Source organism: Leucoraja erinacea, chromosome 29 (genome assembly GCF_028641065.1).
Source record: "Leucoraja erinacea ecotype New England chromosome 29, Leri_hhj_1, whole genome shotgun sequence".
NCBI lineage: Eukaryota > Metazoa > Chordata > Chondrichthyes > Rajiformes > Rajidae > Leucoraja > Leucoraja erinaceus.
In genome coordinates this window covers 30675226-30691107 of record NC_073405.1, presented here as the reverse complement: position 1 = coordinate 30691107, position 15882 = coordinate 30675226, and the positions used below count along the sequence as shown (strand labels likewise).

Sequence of the window (15882 nt, the reverse complement as noted above, 5' to 3'; positions counted from 1 at the left end):
GGGGGGGAGGGGGGAGGGGGGGGGGGAGGCGGGGGGGGGGAGGGGGGGGGGGAGGGGGGGGAGGAGGGGGGAGGGGGGGAGGGGAGGGGGGGGGGGGGGGGGGGGGAGGGGGGGGGAGGGGGGGGGGGGGGGGGGGGGGGGGGGGGGGGGGGGGGGGGGAGGGGGGGGGGGGGGGGGGGGGAGGGAGGAGGGGGGAGGATGGAGGAGGGGAGGAGGAGGATGGAGGATGGAGGAGGGGGGGAGGATGGAGGATGGAGGAGGGGGGGGGGGAGGGAGAAGATGGAGGAGGGGGGAAGATGGAGGAGGGGGAGGGGGGAGGGGGAGGGGAGAGAAGATGGAGGAGGGGGAGGAAGGATGGAGGAGGGGGGAGGATGGAGGGGGGAGGATGGAGGGGGGGGGACCTCCCCATGTCGACCTCCTCAGCCGGGGTCGCCATGGCGACGACCTTTCACACGGAAGCTTCCAACTCTATAACGAGTCACATCCGCCGCCGGAGCCCATCGCGTCATGTCCGGTGACGAATGCTCTTGTGTTTGCTCACCGCCAGAGATGGAGGAGAAGGATACGAGGAGCTGAGGAGGGAGCGGCTCGGACGCCACAGAGTTGCCGCTCGCTTTCCCCACTCCCCCGGCCGCCTGCCTGCGCCCATCGACATCGGGAGGTGGCAGTGCCACAGCCCGGATCGCCCGTCCGACCCCAGGCTCCCCGCCGGCCCGGCCCGGCCCCGCCATGAACGGCCTGTCGCTCAGCGAGCTCTGCTGCCTCTTCTGCTGCCCGCCCTGCCCGAGCCGCATCGCCGCCAAACTGGCCTTCCTGCCCCCCGAGCCCACCTACGTGGCGGTGGCCGACGAGACGGGCTCCTCCTGGACCTTGCGCTTCACCGAGCGGGCCGAGTGGCAGTATGGCCAGAGAGAGCTCGATTGCACCGACATCTTCCTCACCCGAACCAGCCGGGGAAACAGGATCGCTTGCATGTTCATCAGATGCTCTCCCACCGCCAGGTACTTTGACCAAGGCTGCAGCAACAGCAAAAAATCATTTCCCCCCCACACACACGCATCGGGTACCATCTTCTAGGGGGACGGGGCAACTGATCACCAGTTGAGAAGGCTGTGAACGTAATGATAACAAAAAGGTTCACGGTCTTAAGATATTTTGTAAGAAGGAACAGGAGATTCATGGTCTTAAGGTTCACGGTCAAAGGTTCACGGTCTTAAGTTTTAATGGTTTGAAACTGGGAGGTAACTGGTAAACCAGTTTGAACATGGAGAGGAAGCTCAGTGTTACAGATAGTGATCTTACTGATCTGATGATGCTTAGCAAGATCAGAGCAAAAGAGTTATCCGCTGTTCTAGTTTAGATATGACGGGTAAGTAAGTTCAGTGTAATAGATAGTCGTTGAATAGGCCTGAGGGTGGGGAACTACATCAGTTTAACAGTAATCAATGTACTGATAGAACCATGGAAATTATCGTGTGTAACAAACAACCTGTGTACATGCCTGCGAGTAAAAGATATGATCATTCTAAAAGATAATGAGTGCACAGGTCTAATGTTACCTGACGGGTAACAAAACGCAATTGGTGGACATTTGGAGTTCTAACCCGTTTACCATTGGATGAAGACTATAGCAAAGGTCAGCTTTGCTCGGTATTTGCTTTATAGTATGTGATTTAGTCAATGGTTAAACACCACATTGATTACTGAGGACCTAAGAAGGGAAGAAGGTATTAGTAATATATTTGATATAATCTGCAGGGATTTGGTTTGATGACGTTGTTTGCGGCAGGCTGGTTTAGTAGTAAGCAAAAATTAACTTTTGATAGAATCTGCAAATTTTTTTTTTGATGGGTGTTTGCAGTGTTTGATTCTTTGTATTTTTTCGGCGCTTATCAAAAAATAGGAATTGATTCAAAGAATCAGATGATTCAAAGATTGTCCATCTGATTGTTCAGAACATATTGGTGGGTTGATACCAACCCATGACAGTAAGTTATCAAAGGAATTTAGGTTTGAGAAATGTACTAATGCATTTTGATATGGAGCATATGAGTCGGGAATATAGAAATATGACCATAAATGGGAAATGTAGATCAGAAGGATTTTGCATGTTTTCAGATCTCTGAATGTAACATGGAAAATCAATAAATTGGTAAATAAAAATGAAGGAAAAAATAGCAAATTCTTTCCTTTATTGAGTGAGACATAAGAGTGCCAGGGTAGTACTTCTATTGTGTAAAACACTTACTCTGTTTCAACTGGAGTACTGCATTAAATGTCCTATGATGTGGTGGATCCAGCGCTGATTTATGGGAAAAGGTTAAATTAAGATCGTTTTGGAGCAGACTAGGTGGTTTAGTAGAAGAGTACATCATTGTGGGAGCTGTATAGTGGATGGAAATTAATAGCTTAGCATGTAATCGTTAAATTATACTTACATATATTATATATACAATTAAATCATTGGTAAAATCATTAGAAGATAATTGAAGGAACACAATCACAGCTTTCTGAGGATTTGGAATACTGCTTGAAATGGTTGAGGGCAGGCCGAGACACAATGCTGGAGTAACGCAGTGGGTTAGGCAGCAACTGGACTGGGTAAGGAGTGGAGAGCAGAAACAGGCACAGGAATTTGCTTTGTTTAAAAATAATTAAATATTATTTTAAGTTTGAGCCAAGAGTTGGGTAGTGGGAGTAAACTGGATGGCAATTAATTTTGGCTGACATGGGATGTCTTACTAGCTCAAATATTACTTTGCCATATATCTGGACTTCTAGTAATCTGGGTGGAACAATGAAGAGAAACGGCAATGTTGAATGGTCCTGACCCAAAACAGCTTGGTAATTTCCTTCCATAGATGCTGCCTGACTTGCTGAGTTTTTCCAGCAGTTTCTTTTTGTGCCATGTCACTTATAGCTAGATTGCAGTTCTACCAATACTAATGTACACATCTTCGTCCAAAGGTTAACACTGATGTAATAGATAACCGAGGTTCAGGACAGGTATGCAGAATATTATCAATATAACACGTTGCTGTTGAACTGATCTAGCATACAGAATTAAATAATGCATCACGCTTGAAAATACATCAGGATTACTCATGAGCTTGCTTATATTGCTGATGTAATCAAACGACAATACTGTGATATCCCCTAGCACAAATGTGATTCATTATATCAATGTCCAAAAAAGTTATAGTGACTGAAAGCATCTAAATGAATATTACGGTTAAGCATTAATTTTAATTGTAATCTTCTGAAGTATGTTATATGATTGCTTGTTGAATATACCTAAACGTATATTCTATATATATACTATCTATTCCAAAAATTGAATTGGGATCTACAAGGTCAGATGGCTAGGTTAAGATAGACCAACATGATGTTTTCTATATCTTTGCTAAAATTCCTTGTGTGTTGTGATTTAGTGGGTCTTGGTGCTTCAGAGGAAAAAAGTTTTTTATGACTAGTTTGATGGGTTTCTCACATATCTTGGCAATTATTCCGTCTAAACATGGCTAATCATTTGTAGAGGAGCAATCGGACCTTGCATGTCCCTGTCCTTTGCACTGCATAAATCTGTTGTTGTCTGAAAGTTATTTTTAGAAAGTGATGACATAAAACAAGTTCACTTCCATTTTAAATCCATACAATACCATGACAATGTGAGGATATGCAGTGTTGGAAGGTTTATAAACATGACTGTCAGGTAATGCCGTCCTCAAGTTGTATTTATTATTGAGTTAGTTATGGTTCTGATTGATTTGTTTGAATGGCAATACTCAGTGATGTTCAGTAAATTAATTTGAAAATGTGCAATATGTGTTCTGAGAAACAAAACCGGGCAGAGTTTGTTAGACTTAATCCAATTCTCAGAATAAAATTATTATGAAGTTACTTTCTGATGGGAAATTAGTACAAATAATCAATTTACAGATAGTTTATTGGTTTGCCTACAAATGGTGCCCTTTGAATGGCCAAAGTTCCTCCATGTTAGGTTCTTGTGTATTAAGATGGAAGCTATCCCAACCCAGCCCCATGATTAAACTATGCTCATTTCATTCAGTCATTGCTTTGAAACATTGTATGGTAATTGAATCAAGCTTTCGTAAATTTAAAAAAAAATCATACAATTGGCATTTAAATGCAGAAAGGGATCTTTTGTGTGTCCATTTATGCTTATTTGAAAATGTTAAATTGATGAATGGACTTGAATGAATTGAGTCAAAGATTTTTTAGTTGGATAGTATCATTGGCAAAAGGTGTTAAACCATTGCTCTTCAGTGATGTTCTTTCAAAGATGTATGTTGTATCAGTTCTCTTGAAACTCAGACATGAGAAAGGCTTCAGCTGGTATCTTCAGCAACAGTCACCATCTTAAATTAATGAAATCAACAATTCCTTAATTTTTTTCCTAAAGGGTAATTCTGTCTTTCCTAGAATGTCCAGGGTTAATCTTTTAAAATGCACAAGATGACTATAAGCAAGATAAACCTGATCAATGGTAAATGTGGCAAAATGACCAGAAATTGGAAAGATTTTAATTTATTTGCATGGTTTAATTGATGGGAATTTCCATTAAATTAAGCATTCCTTAACGTCACCAAACCAAGATAGTTGGTTGTTGACCAACTCTGTACTCGTCAGTGGAGCTGCTGCAGGTATGGTTGCCGGCTTCAAGTTCCAAGGCATCCATATCGCCAGCAACCTGACCTGGTTCCTTCACACTGAGGCGACCGAGGAAGCGCATCAGCATGTATCCTTTCTTGGGTGTCTGAGAAGACTCATCTTAGAACATAGAGCAGTACAGCACAGGAACGGGCCTTTTGGGCCACAATGTTGGTACCCGACATGATAACAGGTTAAACTGTTTTCATCTGCCTGAAAAATTATCCCTATCCCTTTATTCCCTTCACTTCCATGTGCCGATATAAAAGCCTCTTAAACACATCTATTGTATCCGCCTCCACCACCGTCCCTGGTAATGCATTCTCGACCTCATTACTCTGTGTAAAGACTTGCCCTACATATCTCCATTAAACTTTGCCCCTCTCAACGTATACCTATGCCCTTTAGTTTAGTTTTGCGAAACAGGCCCTTCGTCCCACTGAGTCCACACCGACCCACCATCCCCGCATTCTAACGCTATCCTACTACACGAGGGACAATTTACAATTATACCGAGCCAATTAACCTACAAACCTGTAGGTCTTTGGAGTGTGGAGGGAAACTTGAGTTCCTGGAGAAAACTCGAGAAGGTCACAGGGAGAACGTACAAACTCCGTAGAGACAGCACCCATAGTCAGGATGGAACTCTGGTCTCTGGCACTGTAAGACAGCAACTCTGCCGCTGTGCTACCCAAAGTGTTGGACATTTCCACCTATTTACCCTATCTATGCATCATGTGATTTTATATGTATCTAACAAGTCTCCCCTCAACCTCCAAGGCTCCAGAGAAGCAAATCCAAGTCTATCCAACTTCTCTCCAGCTCGAACCCTCTAGTCCAGGCTGCATTCTGGTAAACCTTCCCTGCACCCTTTCCAAACCTTCAATATCTTTCCTGTAACAGGATGAGAAGAACAGCTTGCAATTGTAATGGGGCGAAGAAAACTGCACGCAATGGGCCCATGAGGATTCTCTTGAGCTTCTGCAGATCTGCAACAGAAAGTATTCTGATGGGATATAACTGCCTGGCAACTGACCAAGAGCAGTGGACACACCCCTGTCCATCACAGGCTTGTCTCTTCCCTCCAAATATTCCATCCTCACGGTGTGCTGCCACAGTGAGGTTGGAAGCAATGTCAAGGATGCCTGTCACCCTGGCCAGTTTCCCATTTCTTCCTTTTACCTTCTGGGAGGAGATCCATGAGCTTGAAAGCTTGGATATCCTGACTTAGGAACATCTTCCCTGCTGCTATCTGATTCCTGAACCAACCATCCCATTGACACCCCCCCCTCCCTGCGTATGCTGCCATACACCCTTACTCTTAGCCTCATTCAGTTATTCTGTTATTGTACTTTTTTGCACTATCATATCAGATTAAATAATATGGTAAAAAAACATTGGTTGTGTTCCCACAATGATATTTATAGTTAAAATTAGTTGCATATTCATGCCTAAGGAAGGAAAATGGGAGATTATGTTGAAGTATGATATTATTTATTTATATCACGGCAATAGAAGGTAAGGATAATTTTGGTTATTATTTTGTGTACTTCCCTGCTGCCTTGTGTGGAAGATTAAATGGGGTTTTGGTAGTGGTATATGCTATAATCCATGTGGAATTCTCCATTACATAGCAGGTTATTACATTGTGTTTGTTCCTTTCAATTGTCCGATTCTTTTAAAGAATTTTAAGTTTTTTGCAATAATTTTGAAAGTTTGTCAGATAATAGTTTCAGTGATGCTGTTAGTTATTTGTGATACAATAGACAATAGGTGCAGGAGTAGGCCATTCGGCCCTTTGAGCCAGTACCTCCATTCAACGTGATCATGGCTGATCATCCACAATTAGTACCCCATTCCTGCCTTCTCCCCATATCCCCTGACTGCTATCTTTAAGAGCTCTATCTAACTCTCTCTTGAAAGCATCCAGAGAACCGCCTTCTGCGGCAGAGAATTCCACAGACTCACAACTCTCTGTGTGAAAACGTTTTTCCTCATCTCTGTTCTAAATGGCTTGCGCCTTATTCTTTAATGGTGGCCCCTGGTTCTTGGCTCCCCCAACATCGGGAACATGTTTCCTGCCTCTAGTGTGTTCAAACCCTTAATAATCTTATGTTTCAATATGATATCCTCTCATCCTTCTAAATTCCAGAGTATACAAGCCCAGCCGCTCCATTCTATCAAATATGACAGACCTTCCATCCTTGGAATTAACCCAGTGAACCTACGCTGCACTCCCTCAATTGCAAGTGTCCTTCCTCAAATTTGGAGACCAAAACGGCATGCAATACTCCAGGTGTGGTCTCACTAGGGCCCTGTACAACTGCAGAAAGACCTCTTTGCTCCAATACTTAACTTCTTTATTTATGAAGGCCAACATGCCATTCTTCACTGCCTGCTGTACCTGCATGCTTACTTTCAGTGACTGGACACCTAGATCCCGTTGTACTTCCCCTTTTCCCAGTTTGACACCATTTAGATAATAATCTGCTTTCCTGTTTTTGCCACCAAAGTGTATAACCTCACATTTAAAGTGGATAACCACATTAAACTGCATCTGCCATGCATCTGCCATGCTTCTCTGTACTGTACACTGACAATGACAATTAAAATTGAATCTGAATCTGCCCACTTACACAACCTGTCCAAGTCACCCTGCATCCTCATAGCATCTTCTTCACAGTTCACACTGCCACCCAGCTTTGTGTCATCTGCTGCAAATTTGATAATGTTACTTTTTATCCCGTCATCTAGATCATTAATGTATATGATAAATAGCTGCGGTCCCAGCACCGAGCCTTGTGGTACCCCACTAATCACTGCCTGCCATTCTGAAAAGGACCCGTTAATCCCAACTCTTTGTTTACTGTCTGCCAATCAATTTTTTATCCATGTCAGCACCCTACCCCCAATACCATGTGCTCTAATTTTGCCCACTAATCTGCTATGTGGAACCTTTATCAAACGTTTTCTGAACGTCCAGGTACACTACATCCATTGGCTCTCCCTTGTCCATTTTCCTAGTTACATCCTCAAAAAATTCCAGAGGATTAATCGAGCATGATTTCCCCTTCGAAAATCCGTGCTGACTCGGACCGATCCTGATACTGCTATCCAAATGTGCCGCTATTTCATCTTTTATAATTGACTCCAGCATCTTCCCCACCACCAATGTCAGGCTAACTGATCTATGACTCCTTGTTTTCTCTCACCCGTCTTTCTTAAAAAGTGGGATAACATTAGCTACCCTCCAATCCACAGGAACTGATCCCGAATCTATAGAACATTGGAAAATGATCACCAATGCGTCCGTGATTTACAGAGCCACTTCCTTAAGTACCCTCAGATGCAGACCATCAAGCCCTGGGGATTCATCAGTCTTCAATCCAATCAATCTGACCAACACCATTTTGTGCATAATGTTCATTTCCTTCAGTTCCACCGTCACCCTGGATCCTCTGGCCACTACTACATCAGGGAGATTGTTTACGTCCTAAGTGAAGACGGATCCAAAGTACCTGTTCAACTCCTCTGCCATTTCCTTGTTCCCCATAATAATTTCACCTTTTTCATCCTCCTTTATATTCTTGGCTAGCTTACCTTTGTACCTCATCTTTTCTCCCTGTATTGCCTTTTTAATTATCTTGGGTTGCTCTTTAAAAGTTACCCAATCCTCTGGCTTCATGCTCATCTTTGCTATGTTATACTTCTCTTTTATGTTTTATACTGTCCCTGACTTCCCTTGTCAGTCACGGTTGTTCCTTACTCCCCTTGGAATCTTTCTTCCTCTTTGGAATACCTCAATGTTACTAAATATTGTTTTTCTTTTTCAGTGCATTTAAAATCGAGCTATTTTGAAACGCTTTACAAAATGAATGGTCTTTATTTGGCATTTGTGGCTCCTATGTCTTGTAAACAGCAATGTAGTAGAGAACCAGTTAATTTGTTCTCCGGGGACAAATGTTAGCTGGAATACAGGAATAACTCCCATGTGAATTATTATAGTGGGATGGAAATGAAACTGCCTAAGTGTATATTTTGTGTTGCTGTCATTCTGCTGCATCGGATGGCAATTTTGCTTGGAGATTTGAGTCTTTCTCTTTTGTCAAGTGACGTTCACACCATTGCTCGCGACATCTGAGAATAAGACTGTGCTGGGGAAGGTCACAAATAGATGTGTGGAAGCTTTGAGCAGAACTTCACTGTCAGTTGAGAGGCGTCAACATAACTTTCGGCAGTTATGCTAGATCATCCCATGAAATAGTGCCAAGTTTGGGAATTATGTACATGTGACAAAGTCTATGGCAAAGTTATTTCGCCCTTTATCTATTTGAGGCAGTGAATTCCACAGATTCACAAATCTCTGGGTGAAATGCCCACGCTGAACGTGATTCAAAGTTAGACTAATCTCCTCCGCCTGCATGTGAATCCATATCGCTCCTTTCCCTACCTGTCCATGTGCCAATTCAAACGCCACTATCGTATCTGCCTCCACCACCCCTGGCAGCTTGTTCCAGGCACCCACCACTCTGTGTGGGAAAAAACAGACGCCCCGCACTTCTCCTGTAAACTTTGCCCATCTAAGAACTACGCCTTCTCGTCTTTGATATTTCCATTCGAGGATTTCCACCCTGAATAAGACAAAACAAAATGTCAATTTTCCATTCACATTTCAACCATGCTATTGGAGGCTGAAGGAGAGTAATATTTTCCTTAATGTTTCATAATTATTAATGTTATATCTTGTCCTTTGGCGTTATGCCCTGGATGTTAAGATTAATACTGTGATTGAGTTAGTGGAACAGATTCTGATTTTGCTGGTTGTGATATAAATCTTAGTGATTCGATCTTATGACTGCAATAATGGTACAACGTTTGCCTCTACGCCATTCTTGTAGCCATGAAACCTACAGCAGCTTCAGAAATATGTGCAGGTGCAATACCACGTGGAAATGAGAAGTGGCCGTCAAGCTTCATGGTCTTCCATAAGGAACATCCTTATACATAACTGTAATACATGGGCAAGACCTACACAATGAATGGTAGGGCTCTGTGGAGTGTTGCAGTGCTGAGGGATCTAGGAATGAATGAATGAATAAGTTTATTGGCCAAGTATTCACATACAAGGAATTTGCCTTGGTACTCCGCCCGCAAGTGACAACGACATACATTGACATAGGAATGCGGCACTTGTTCCTTGAAAATGACGTCAGAGGTAGATAGTGTTTAAGAAGGAACTGCAGATGCTGGAAAAATTGAAGGTAGATAAAAATGCTAAAGGATGTTGCTGATTTTTATAGATCTAATGGTTGCGAGTGGCACAAAGTAGTCTGTTTCAAGAGATTGGTCTAATATGAATGAAGTGTATACCGTCATGAAATGAAGCATTCCTGGAGATTTTCAGTTTCCATTTCTCACAGAAGTTCGATAATAATTGATTAGCCCAATAATGTTAAACAAGCTCTCTGCAGAGCAGGTAATTGGAGATTAAGGCAAATCCAGTGAAGGTAGCGGTATGGATTACTTCCTGTATCTCAACAATCAACTCAAATGTGACATTGAAATATGGATACAGAGTATTTATTCACAACACTGCATCAGCCAATGAGTTGGTGATAGGGCAGGGTGTGTGTCTGGTAGCAGCCCAATGAATAGAAAGCTCAGTTATTTTTCCGAAGAACCAGCAACATCTCGTGACAAAAGTGGAGTGATCCATTAGAAATTATGGTGGGAATGAGTGGGTTAACATATGATGAGGGTTTGATGGCCTCTACGCGCTGGAGTTTAGAACAATGGGGGGGGGGGGGGGGGGGGACAATTGAAACTTACTGAATAGAGAAAGGCCTGGATAGAGTGGATGTGGAGAGGATGTTTCCACTCATGAGAGAGTCTGGAACCAGGGGGTCACAGCCTCAGAATTAAAGGACATTCCTTTAGAAATGAGATGAGGAAGAATTTCTTTAGTCAAAGGGTGGTGAATCTGGAATCCATTGTCTCAGAAGGCTATGGAGACTCAGTGGATATTTTTAAGGCAGAGATAGATAGACTATTGATTACTGTGAGCATCGGGTTATGGGAGAAGGTAGGAGAATGGGGTTAAGAGGGAAAGATAGATCAGCCATGTTTGAATGGCAGAGCAGACTTGATGGGCCAAATGGCCTAATTATGAACCTATCATTTATGAACCTACAAATAATATGCATGAAATGAATCTTCGACATTAACAGCAGCATGCACCTCACATTTGAAGGATCTGGAACTTGCACTATCTGGCTTCAGCATTGCAACTGGATACAGCCTTTGCACGTAGATTGATTACATGAGTGAAGCCACAGAGGGCAGTTGATGTTTGTGCCAAACAGATGGCTTTCATGTTGGAAGAAAAGGAAGTTACTTTATTTCAAGGATGGAAATTTGCAAAGCTGTCTTAATGAGTGGGGCAACCTTGACTGTGTCTATTTCTGAATCTATACTTTAAAAAAAAAATCCAAAACAACAGTATCCAGAGGGTGAGAAGCTGTAAATCTATTTTTAAGAGCTCTCCTCTTACTTTCTTGCTGAATGTTATCTAAGAGTTGCAGAGAGTCATGCACCTCTTGTATGGAGATGAAGAATGTTAAGATTAGCTAGGGCTTTATTAGATCATACGATATAGGAGCAGAATTAGACCATTCATCCCATTGAGTCTACTCCACCATTCAATTATGGTTGTTATCTGTCTCTCAGCCCCACTCTCCCAGTAACCTTGACACACTTAAAGCCATGATACACGATACGGGTTCATTCCAAGAACTCTCCCGAGTTAAAAAAAACCTCAAACTCGTGGTAAGCACAGAGAATGAACGTAGTGGGTACTTTGGAGCTCAGGGACGTCTCTTAGCACTAACGGCAGGTACTCGAGAAGACTCGCTAACGGCAGGTAGGCACGGGAAGACTTGTGAAGATTTTTCAACATGGTGAAAAATGTCCACGAGAGCCCTGAGTACCGACGAGTGGCCATTACCGTAAATCTCCGAGTTCAAATCAGGGCAAACTCGGGAGAACGTTTGGAATGAACTCGTACTGTGGGACAGGGCTTTTACTAATCAATAAGCAGTCAACCTCGAGGCTTTGATGGATCTCCTGAATGCTGGATTAGGCTAAAGGTGTCATATGGCATACTTCTGTTCCTACTTGGTAGGTTCTTTTGCATTGAGTACAGTACCCTGGATCGGATTATGATCTCAAATTTGCTGGTATTTCAGAAACACTTTTCTCTGAAGCAGTGAAGACACTGTTGTAATTTCTTTTTCACAGTAGTAGATTAAAAATGCAGAGTAATCTTTTTAGTAAAATATTAAGGGTTCATTGCCCTGCAGGAAAATATGATTAGTTGAAGACAGAAGGAAACGGATAGTGGTGGAGGGGTACCTCTTCAACTAGAGGCCAGTGATGTTCTTCGAGGATCGGTGATGTGCACGTATATGGATTAAGAAGTAAAAAAGGTCTAATAAGTTTGCAGGTGACATAAAAATTGGGGTGAGGAAGGTTGTCAAATAATAGGGCAGGATATAGATCAGAAGGAAATTTAGGTAGAGAAATGGCAGATTGGGTTTAATGTACGCAAGTATTAGATCATAGAGTAATACAGCACAGAAACAGAGTCTTCAGCCCAACTTGCCCATGTCAACCACGACGCCATCTACACTCTTCCTACCTGCCCATCCCTTGAAACATTTCCTATCCATGTACCGGTCCATATTATTCCATATACCCACCAATGCTTCATTTTGGGATGTCAAATGCACATGGAACGTCGACAGTAAATGGCAGGAACATTGATGCTCAGGGGGATCTTGAGGTACAAGTCAATAGCAACACAAGTAAATAGGGTGGTAAAGAAAAAGGCAGGCTTGCCATCAATTGGGGCCTTTTGCGTAAAAATTGGCATGTCGTGTTTTAGCTTTGTGGGAGTTTGGTTAGGCGGCGTTTGGAGCAGGCACGTGCCGTCAGGGTAGGTAAGGAAGGCAGTGCCTACCCTGACTAAAATTATAAAAAGGTAATCATTAAATATAAATAGTAAAGATTTCCTATTAATTTACTAAATTCAGTATTTATTATTAAATGGTTATGATTTTAATAATGGATCTTAGGTAAGCATAATTCTCACGTGCCTTTCATCCGCAGTACGCATAATACAAGTAACTATGTTCAACTCGCGTGCTGTGGACGCTGCCTCAAGCCTTCACTTACAACGGGTAATAAAGGCAGCTTAAATCCTGGCTTTGCACTGTGGATTGGGCAAGGTGCTGCTCATGCGCACAGGAGAGGAGATCAATCCTCACGGCACGTGCCTGGTTTGGAGTATGGTGTGTAAATATGGTTGCCCTATTACAGAACGAATGTGGAGGCTTTGGAAAGGGTGCAGAGGAGATTTACCACAATGCTGCCTGGATTAGAGTATTGGTTATAACGAGAGGTTGGACAAACTTAGATTATTGTCCCTGGAGCATCAGCTGAGTGGAGATATTGGTTTATAAAATTAAGAGGCATAGGATGGGGGAAACGCAACTTTTTCCACAAGCCAGAAATGTCAAGGCGAGGACAGGGCGTACCTTTAAGGTAAGCTTGGCAAAGTTAAACGAGATGGGTGGAATACATTTCTGGTTGAAGCTGATACAACAATAGCATTTAAAAGGATTATACGATACGATAAAACTTTATTCATCCATCGAGGGAAATTGGTCTGCCAACAGTCAATACACACAAAGCACACAAAAACTTGAAATTAAAAGTGCAAGAGAAAAGAACAAGCGACTGTTGGCAGGCTACCGTGTGCACAGCGCCTAAACGGGAACAAACCGGTACAAACAACAAACGAAGGCCTATCCCCTGGGCAGTGGATTCTAAAAGTAAAGTGCCCTCCCCCACACCGGGTGCACCATTGTTCTCGGTGGTCCCCCCACGCCAGGTCCCCATTGTCTTCCCCGTCCCCTCCTCAGGTTCCACCACCACCGAGGTTCCCATTGCCGCCGAGGTTGGTGTCGAGGCCCAAGCTGCCGCCGAGTGTCCCTCTGCCGCCTCCGAGGCCCCCATTGCAGTGGCCGCTGAGGCTCCTTCGAACCAGACAGGCCTAGCCGCCCGACTTTTCCGCAGTCCCCTGAGAGGCCTATGGGGCGAGTCAGGCCTATCAGAGTGCATTCCGGTCCGCACCACGGTTGTTTGGCGGGTGGACTGGCTCCCCGAGACACCATGTTAAATAGGTACATGGATATGGAGAGATATGGATGATGTGCAAGCAGAGGAGATTAGTTTCATCTGGCATTACGTTTGGCATGATATTGTGGGCTGAAGGGCCTGTTACTGTGCTGTAATGTTTTATGTTCTAGAAGAGGTTTACAAGGATTATAGTGTGGATAAAGAAGAAAGTAAGGTTGGACAAACCTGGATTGTTTTTTTTCTAGGCTACTGGATGCCAAGGGACAATCAGAAAGAAGTTTGTAATATGATGAAAGGCATCTATACGGTAGACAGTCAGTCATTCTTCTTTGGTTGGAAAGATCAAATAAGGGCGGGGGCGAAATATTTAAAGGAGATGTGCGGCGCATATAATTTTTTTTAAAGTGTAGTAGTTGCCTGGAACTCGCTATTAGAAGATTTGGTAGAAGCAGATATGATATCAGAGGCGTTTAGACAAGCACATGAACAGACAGGTTCCCCTATTGACTGCCAACGCAATAATTCATATTTGTGTTTTGAATTAATTGATGGAATTACTTTTGGTCTGAAGTCAGAATTTAGCTCTAAATCTGGAGAAAACCTTGGAATAAAGACAAATATAGATGCTGCTCACTAGTTGCCTGCTTAGTAAATATGTGTTTAAGAAGGAACTGCAGATGCTGTAAAATCGAAGGTACACAAAAATGCTGGAGAATCTCAGCGGGTGCAACAGCATCTATGGAGCGAAGGAAATGGGCAACATTGCACCCGCTGAGTTTCTCCAGCATTTTTGTGTACCTAGGAAATATGTGAGTTCTGATTTTTAAAGTAGCAACGTTACAAAATTTTGAGATTTTTAAAATCAAGTCTGCAATTTATCCCTTCAGATAAAGCATAAAAAGAAGTTTAATTTGACACCAAATTCACTCTCATATCTTCAGTATTACAAATGTTATGGCCATTTTCATACTCTGAAATTAGCATCTTGACTTAACTCAAAATCTGTGATCGAGGACAGTCAAAAGCCCATAACATTCTTAAAAATTAAGAGAACGGAATGAAATTTTCAGTTATTATAGATTGAAGCATTCTGAAACAAATATGAAACAATATTACTTGGATGACCTGAAATTAAAGCATATAATTAGTTATTTACCTAATTGTAGCTAATTACAAAATTCAATTACCAGATCTAAACATCTATCCATTTCTTAAGTAAAGGTTAACATTTTTAAATAGCCTAAGTGTCCAAATAACATTAGCACAAGAATTCACAATATAACATGATTTTTAAATCTCATTGTCATGAATTTATAGGCCAAATGGAAGGAATTTAATGTTTAATTCCCGTAAATTAACGGGCATTTAAATCATCTTGTGAGTGTGTTTTTGTGGAACGCGATCGATTGGAATGTTGCGGTTGCAGTGAACTTGAACCCCAGATCGGCAGGAAAAACACGGCCGGTTCGTATGGGGCCAAAATCACATTTTCGCCAATGAAATTTGGATTGAAGTCATCCTAAGAAGCAAGTTTATATGTAAAATAAATTACTTGCCTTGTGTTTTGTCCCCTACATGAGATCCGTCCCGTTGTAGGCGTTAGAGGTAGCTTTTTATTTTACTCCGGGGATTAAATTGTCCCGCGATTTAAACAAATAAACTTACGGTAACGGCAGTCGGAACGATTTTTCTGCAGCAGCTGAACAGCCTGATATAGTTCGACTCCGCAGGCAGGAGAAAACGGCATTTTAATCCCGACCACCCCCCCCCCCCCTCAAAGGCGCTAAAGTCGTGCACACGGCCAGTGGCAGAACTGCAGCGCTGCTGAAGGTGAGTATTGTAACATCGCTATGTAAAAGGCTGAATTTGGTAGGTGTGGACTTGATGTTTCCCTGGTTTGGATGTCTGAAACTATAGTCAACAGTTTTGCAAGGAAATGCCTCTGAGGTAAAAAATCAACCTTGTTCGAAGTAAGTGGCAGTGTAGGAATGAGGATCTCAATGGCCTCATCCT

General features: G+C 42.8%; 1 protein-coding gene across 1 annotated transcript in view; it reads left to right on the top strand.

Annotated features, from left to right (window-relative positions):
- Nucleotides 1-518: 518 nt before the first annotated feature.
- Nucleotides 519-15882, top strand: part of LOC129711373 (alpha/beta hydrolase domain-containing protein 17B-like) — a 72893-nt gene continuing 57529 nt past the window's right edge. Inside the window, exon 1 of the mRNA XM_055658991.1 lies at nucleotides 519-1001. Coding sequence (XP_055514966.1) covers nucleotides 730-1001 — 272 coding nt within the window. The 5' untranslated portion in view covers nucleotides 519-729. The remainder of the gene's footprint in view (nucleotides 1002-15882) is intronic.